This window comes from Triticum dicoccoides, chromosome 2B (assembly GCF_002162155.2).
Source record: "Triticum dicoccoides isolate Atlit2015 ecotype Zavitan chromosome 2B, WEW_v2.0, whole genome shotgun sequence".
Lineage (NCBI taxonomy): Eukaryota > Viridiplantae > Streptophyta > Magnoliopsida > Poales > Poaceae > Triticum > Triticum dicoccoides.
In genome coordinates, this window is record NC_041383.1 from 34633619 (window position 1) to 34641535 (window position 7917).

At 47.7% G+C, this 7917-nt stretch overlaps 1 protein-coding gene across 4 annotated transcripts in view; it reads left to right on the plus strand.

Moving 5' to 3' along the window:
• LOC119361969 overlaps positions 1-7615 on the plus strand; it is a 54244-nt gene extending 46629 nt beyond the window's left edge. For 3 of the 4 annotated variants that reach the window (XM_037627149.1, XM_037627146.1, XM_037627148.1), the window contains exons 15-16: positions 1863-2919; positions 3113-4908. In XM_037627149.1, the coding sequence (XP_037483046.1) occupies positions 1863-2919; positions 3113-4665 (2610 nt within the window). In that variant the 3' untranslated portion in view covers positions 4666-4908. Of the gene's footprint in view, positions 1-1862; positions 2920-3112; positions 4909-7183 lie in introns of those variants that run through there. The other variant, XM_037627147.1, reaches the window with a different exon arrangement.
• The last annotated feature ends 302 nt before the right edge of the window (positions 7616-7917 follow it).

A 7917-nucleotide genomic window follows, 5' to 3' on the forward strand; every position in this document is an offset into this window, starting at 1 on the left:
TCTAGAAAGCCCAAACTGGGAATTTTATTTAAAAAGGCACCTCACTGAAATATCTTAAGGTGAATTTGTGATGTGGTGGATGAATGTTGAAGACCAGGCCCAACATGTAGGCGCCTATCAATTTTGTTCCTCCTTTGTATCACTGGTAATACTTCACAAATCAAGATCTACTCCATCTAATACACATCCCTACCACAATTATTCTTTAATCTAAATGGGCCAATGATTAAAATATTAAAGTAAAGAGCATTTTACATAATAAGTGCAACCATGATAACAACACCATGAGGCTTCTCGTAGTGCGGATTGTCATATACTAGTATCATGCATGCATATGATATTAGTGTACGATACTACATTCCTAGTGCATATTATTATAGGTTGCTAGCATATATTCGCTAATTTATTGTTTTTGCATGACACATAGTATCATATAATGATAACAAACCCTCCCTTTCTTCATTTAATTGCTTGCCACATCATCTAAATTTCCTAGTTGGATATTCTTTAGTCCAAAAGTTGTAAGTAAAACATAAAATAGGCAAGTAAACATGACCTTTTGGACGCATGTATCAACATCTCCAGGATTAACCGGTGGTCGTCCTCGAGCATGTAGGATGATAAAAATAGAAAATAAATTCGAGTTGAAATTTTAACCCCATATAGAGTATGATCATTATGTGCATTTCTCCTTATAAGATACTTTTGGATGCAACAGAATTGTCTCGTGTATCCCCTGGTTGTTCAAAGCACATAGAAAATTTCCAAGTACATGCCACTGTTCAATGTGTTCTGCATGTGCGTCTATTATAAAAAAATCACAATAAATACGATGTCATCAAGTAACAAATCTAGTCGCATGAATGTGTGGCTCACGTTGCTAATTTTCTGTCAATCTTAAAATTGCATGTATAGTGGTCTGATTGCACGAACAAACTTGAAAAAACTGATCTATAATTGAAACCACATTTTTTTCGAGAAAGGAAATATACTAATATCACGAAGATACCAATTACACCGGGCCTCTGTAAAAAATATATTAATATCTTGAAGAAACTAGAAAAGCCTAATCTGTAATTGAAACCACGTGGTTTATAGATTAGTTTATCACTTCCCCCACACTTCTCCCACTAATCTATAAATCATGCAAGTATAGTGGTCTGATCGCACAAGCAAACTAGAAAAAAATTTATCTATAAATCATTTGCAAGTATAGTGGTCTGATCGCACGAACAAACTAGAAAAAACAAATCTACAAATCATGCAAGTATTGTGAAAGTGATTTCAATTAGCATATGAAGTATGAATATAACAATAAATTTCAGTCATATTCAACATATAGAGTAAAAAGGATCTTGCATGATTTGAAGTGAGCTGGTTATTGACCAAAGTGGAAATATATTTTTGAAAGAAGTGTATTAATGAGAAGGCACAGTTTAGGAGAAAATATTAACGTTAACAATACAAGAGATATACAATTTGAAAAGTAATTCAAAGATGCATCCAATTATATGATTTAATATTGTGAATGTTGATATATTTTCCAATAATTGTGATCAAACTTTATGACGTTTCACTTAAGACAAATATTATGTGGACTAGAAAGAAACAAAGAGAATACTTCTCTGAAGATCGACAACTAAGATAACTAATAAGGTCTGAATTAATGCGAGTGGTTACACAAGTACTACCCCCGTTCCAAATTACTCGTCGTGGTTTTAGTTCAAATTTGAACTAAAACCACGACGAGTAATTTGGAACGGAGGGAATAGATATGTAGATAGTATATATATATATTATAAAAATAAGTAAAGTGTACATATATTTGTAAATATAACTAACCTAATGATATGCAATACAAGGCACTCCCATCTCCACACGGGCCGACACAGACAAACCAAATGGGGACGTCCAACAAGGATTCAGACTCGAAGTTGTACGAGCTGAATGAGCAACTTCTGCTGCTGGCCTCTCTGGTGACGACGGTGACGTATCTCTCCGGGCTCAACCTGCTGGGGGGAAACTGGCAACAGATGGAGGACGGGCACGTCGCCGGCAACCCGATCCTCCGGTACACCGACATCAGTAGGTATCGCATTTTATACTCCTTTAATGCCACGGCGTTCGCCTCGTCAGTCATGGTCTGCCTCATCCTCGTGATGCTCCGGAGGAACAGAAAGGTCTGGACAATGGTGCTGCCGGTGGTCATGGTGGTCGACCTGCTCTCCGTCATTGGTTCCTTCGCCGCCGGGACCTGCCGTGACGCCTTCACCACCATCTTTGCCTCTGGGCTCGCCTTCGCAGTTTTGGCCTACATTGCGTATGCTTTCATACCTTGCTACGTCAGGAGTTGGAACAGGGGCCGCGACAACACCCCCATCCCCATAAACACAAACAAGGGTTACAAAGAAAAGAAGAAGGTAGAGGTGTTGATACTGCTGGCGACCTTCACCTTCACCATCTCATATGCCACCGGGCTGAACCCGCCTGGTGGCTTCTGGAGCAGCACCCAGCATGAGAAGGAGGATGGCCGCCTTCTTCACCTCGCCGGCAACCCCATCATGGAGGACACCAGGCGCCGGAGGTACCGGGCCTTCTTTGTATGCAACACCGTGGTGCTCCTCGCCTCCTTGCTCGTCATCCTGCTGCTCCTGGCCAACAAGGTGAGCAGGATCATCTCAGCGCGGGTTGTCAGGATCTACGGATTCATAGCGGTCGCCCTCCTGGGTCTCATGGGGGCCTATGCTACTGGGAGCTCCAGGGAGACGGAGAATACCGTAATGGTCATCGTCTCCCTGTCCACCGTGATTCCTGCCTGGGTGGGCCTGCAGCTGGCTCTTAATTATGTCTTTCATTGGAAACCAATCAGGAATGTGCGTGACAATTTCTCCCAATGGTCAAAGAAATCAAGTCCCGCAGGTATATGCTTTTGCCAATTTATTGATTTTTCTTGCTAACAAAACAGCTTTCGTAACTGTGCAAACTCTCGATTTTGCTACTGTAGTATTTCTTTGTTGGAGAATTAGCTAGCTACATCTAATTAATTGCAATTAGCAACAGCAGCTTAATTGGAATTGTTCTTGATTGAATGATTGGCCGATTGATTATGCAGGTGACAGCGCAGTTGCGAGCACAGTCTTCAAAAATAATTGCTATTTGGCTATGGTACTTGCTGGTTTTGCGGTATGCATCACTTACCAAGCAGGAATGGATCCACCGGGTGGCCTCTGGCAAGACAACCTGGATGGGCATGAGATTGGGCGTCCTGTGCTACAGACTACACATCATGCACGCTACCAGGTTTTCTTCTACAGCAACTCCGCAGCTTTCGTGACATCTCTGGTACTGGTCATGATGGTACAGAGCAAGTTCCTGCTCACGCTCCACACTTTGGAGGGATGCATGGTGCTGGACCTGATCTGCCTCGTCACCGCCTATGCCGCAGGGAGCACCAGAGATGCAAAAAGGTCCATCTATGTTGTCATCGTGATTGGCCTTATCCTCATCTACATCGCCGTCCATGTTTGTGCGGTAGGCCTGAAGGAGAACGTGGTTGCTGAACCTGTTCCTGTTCCTGCTGCTACTACATCTGCTCCTGCTTTTGCAAGGCGAGTAGCTGGGGAACGAAGCAGCAACCAGCAGCTGGATGACAATGGTCAAGTGCTGCGTCTAATCGCCATCTTAGCCGCGGCACTTACGTACCAAGCCGGGCTGTCCCCGCCTGGCGGCTTCTGGCCGGCGGATGACGAGCAGCTTGGCCACCGCGCGGGCTACCCCGTCCTGCTCGACAACTACCCGCGCCGCTACAGTGCCTTTTTCTACTGCAACGCCGTCAGCTTCATGGCGTCGGTGGCTGTCATTCTACTCCTCGTGAACCAAAAGCTGTACAGGCGAGTGATACGGGGCTACCGGCTCCACGCGTGCATGGCGTTGGGCATGTACGCTCTCATGGGTGCCTATGCTTCCGGGAGCTCCCGCCATCTCAAGACTAGCATCTACATGCTGACCATGGTGATGGCGGTGGTACTACTGCCGGTATGTATCTTCTCATACAACCGCTTCGTCAGGTACAGGATCAAGCATCAAGTTGAGCCTACAACAAGACCACGACGACGACGAGAGAGGGCTGAGAAAGACGAGCAGCTTGAGTACCTGATGCTGCTAGGGGTCCTAGCTGCAAGTGTGACGTACCAGAGTGGCCTGCGACCGCCAGGTGGCGTGTGGCAAGAGGACAGCGCCGCCTATTCCGCCGGCGACCCGATGCTATTCGACATCAACAGGCGCCGGTACGACATCTTCTTCTACAGCAACTCCGCTTCGTTCATTGCTTCCGTCGTCGCCATCGTCATGCTGCTCCCGTTGACGCTTAGCAACCTAGAGCGGCTACGGCACTGCCTGCCGTTCCACACCGGTGACCCCAAGTGGGCGCTCTGGCCGGTCCACGCTGCCCTTTTGCTGGACATGCTCGGCCTCCTGGTGGCCTACGTGGCAGGAAGTACCAGGAATTGGGAGTCGTCCAGGAATGTGACATTCCTTTTCGTCCCCCTGCTCGTCTACATTTCGGCCTACCCACTAGTAGTGGCGATATTCATTCGTAACAAACACCGCAGATCCCCCCAGCAGTCAAGGATGCAAGCAGTAGAACAAATGCGGCCAGAAGTTTAGTATTCAATCCTGTTTCTCCCTCTTAGATACCCTGTATTGTATTGTTTTATTTGCACGTACATGCATGGAGCTGTTGTGTTCTTGTGGTCGTGCATCCGTCACCGCAATCTCTTTCCTAGGTCAGTATTGTTTAAGCTGGCAAACTCAAATGTTAATGGACATTTTTCTACATGCATTTCTTCTTCTTTTTTGCGGGGATATTTTGTATGCCTTTCAACAAATCATTTGGAGAAAAAAATATCTTTGGGATTGAAAAGTCTTCTCTAGATGGCATGATTTGTCATTCATCTACCTCAGCGCGTGTAGACATCTGCTCTGGCTGGTGTACCATCTTGCCGACTCCATTGGAGACCGGTTTTTCTACCGGGATATCCGATCTCATGTATATCGGAAAAGGCTTTATGCTCCGCTCTAACTAAAGCACCGCCATCGGTGAAAACCGAGCCTGACAGCAGGAAATGGCGGCATCCTGCGTTGTTACCTTGATGAAGGCATCGTCATCTAACTACTGTCAACCCACTCGTGCTGCTCCGGAAGAAATCCTAGGATTTGGTGTTCCAGATTGGACGATGGTGGCACTACGGTGTCGTTTCTCTATTGGGAGCTTCGTTTGTGGAGCAGCGCTGGAAGACAGAGGCAAGAGGCGGAGCAGCTTCGTCTTGAACGGAGCTTCGGTGGAGATGCCAAGTCATGCTTAGCCTACAGGTCCTACGCCGTGCCATGCCTGGTCGGCAGGTGCAACGCACGACACAAATCTTCCGGAGTCTCCTCATCGAGATGGACGAGCGCAGGGTGGTGAAGTCGTTGGGTGTCGTGGTAGCGTCGACAGATGGCCGGACTGGCAAGGATGATGCAGATCTCTCTCCTGAAGATGGGAGAGCCGTTCGATGATGATGGTGGCTTCTAAAACGTGTGCATGTCGTGTACGCTTTAGGCATGCTGCACCGCTTGTTGGTTCCGATACGTTATATGGATGGATCGGCGACGACATCGGTTATAGATATGGGGAGTGAGAGCAACATTATCAAGTTTGTAGGTGTGAGTGGAGGCTTCAGGTGGCTTGATGTATGTTCTTGTCAGACCTTCATGGAATAATCTCTACTACTGTTAAAAGAGCAAAGATGACTTCTCCCAAAGCCACACAACAAACTGTACACAGAATAACCTGTACCGCCAGATCAGATCAACCTTATAAGCATATCCCACTGCCTATATTACGCGAACGGTCTACCGTCTAGATGAACATCTAAGATGAAATGTTCTGCGAAGCAGACGTGTGGCCTGCCAATACTTCTAGCGCTCTGCGTCCCCGATCCCGGCGGCCCCGCCCATAGCCATGTGATTTTTGGGTCGATTCCACCTGAATCGTGCCTCTCTGACCCTTCTATCTCTCCCTGGATCGAGAAATACGGATCCGCAACAACATTGCGCCACCGGCCCCCCCTTCCCTTCCTCTTTTGTGTGCTTCCCAATCCATCCCGAGATAGACGCTGCGGAGGTTGGCCTGCTAGCAGGGCGCGGGGCTGGCGAGCGTCGAGGGGTCGCAGCAGTAGAGGGGGAGGTCAGACATGGCGGGGAGTAGGCGGCGAGGTGCGCGGCAATGAAGGCGTTCCGCTCAGCGATCTCTTCCGATGGAGCGGGAGGTGGTTGGAGGAGGAGGAGGCGGGCGCCCCTGCAATTCGCGAGGCCGAGGAGAGCAGCGGTTGGCCCCACAGCGAGGCCAACGAGAGGTTGAGTCGCTCGAGCGCCGGGAACAAGAAGATCGGCGGGAGCAGCAGGAAGTTGGGCGTCGACGGGTCCCCGCGCAGCGCCATCGCGCCCTGCGTCACCCGGTCCGCCGCCAGCAGCCTGCCGCACTCCATCGAGGCCCGGTGCCACGACCGAGGGTCGCCCAGGAAGCCCGGGAGTGGACATCCAGGAGGCGACGTGACAGCGAAGGCGACAAGAACGGCGTCGCAAGTGAGTTCCACCACTGTTGGAACCTTCTTTCTCCATGTTCAGTTGCACATCTTATCTCTGCATGTCCTAAGCTGCTACTCCATGACTAATAGAGCAAGGTTTTGGTTAACGAGTGAGGCAATTTTACCGAGGGGGACGGGAAAACGTGGTTACCACGGTTACCGGGAAATACCGAGAATATTTCGAACGAATTTTATAGTTGAATTTTGAATTCAAATAAATGAATGAATGAACGTTCGAACCAGAGACCTCTCAAAACAGGAACTATGCTACGAACACGTCAGACTCAAATCTCATGGCATTAATTAGATCCTACGCACTTGACTACAAATGGAGCGTTTAAATTCAAAATTTTCAAAAAAAGGTATTTTTTGCTTGGTATGAGGATTTATCGAGGGGCACGGAAATATGCGGTAACCGTGGGAAATCTTGAAATTTCGACTGGTAACCAAAACCTTGGTACAGCTGTTATATCCTACGATAATCTCACAATTTTGATCCCAAGTGGGCGCTCTGGCCGGTCCACGCTGCCCTTTTGCTGGACATGCTCGGCCTCCTGGTGGCCTACGTGGCAGGAAGTACCAGGAATTGGGAGTCGTCCAGGAATGTGACATTCCTTTTCGTCCCCCTGCTCGTCTACATTTCGGCCTACCCACTAGTAGTGGCGATATTCATTCGTAACAAACACCGCAGATCCCCCCAGCAGTCAAGGATGCAAGCAGTAGAACAAATGCGGCCAGAAGTTTAGTATTCAATCCTGTTTCTCCCTCTTAGATACCCTGTATTGTATTGTTTTATTTGCACGTACATGCATGGAGCTGTTGTGTTCTTGTGGTCGTGCATCCGTCACCGCAATCTCTTTCCTAGGTCAGTATTGTTTAAGCTGGCAAACTCAAATGTTAATGGACATTTTTCTACATGCATTTCTTCTTCTTTTTTGCGGGGATATTTTGTATGCCTTTCAACAAATCATTTGGAGAAAAAAATATCTTTGGGATTGAAAAGTCTTCTCTAGATGGCATGATTTGTCATTCATCTACCTCAGCGCGTGTAGACATCTGCTCTGGCTGGTGTACCATCTTGCCGACTCCATTGGAGACCGGTTTTTCTACCGGGATATCCGATCTCATGTATATCGGAAAAGGCTTTATGCTCCGCTCTAACTAAAGCATCGCCATCGGTGAAAACCGAGCCTGACAGCAGGAAATGGCGGCATCCTGCGTTGTTACCTTGATGAAGGCATCGTCATCTAACTACTGTCAACCCACTCGTGCTGCTCCGGAAGAAATCCTA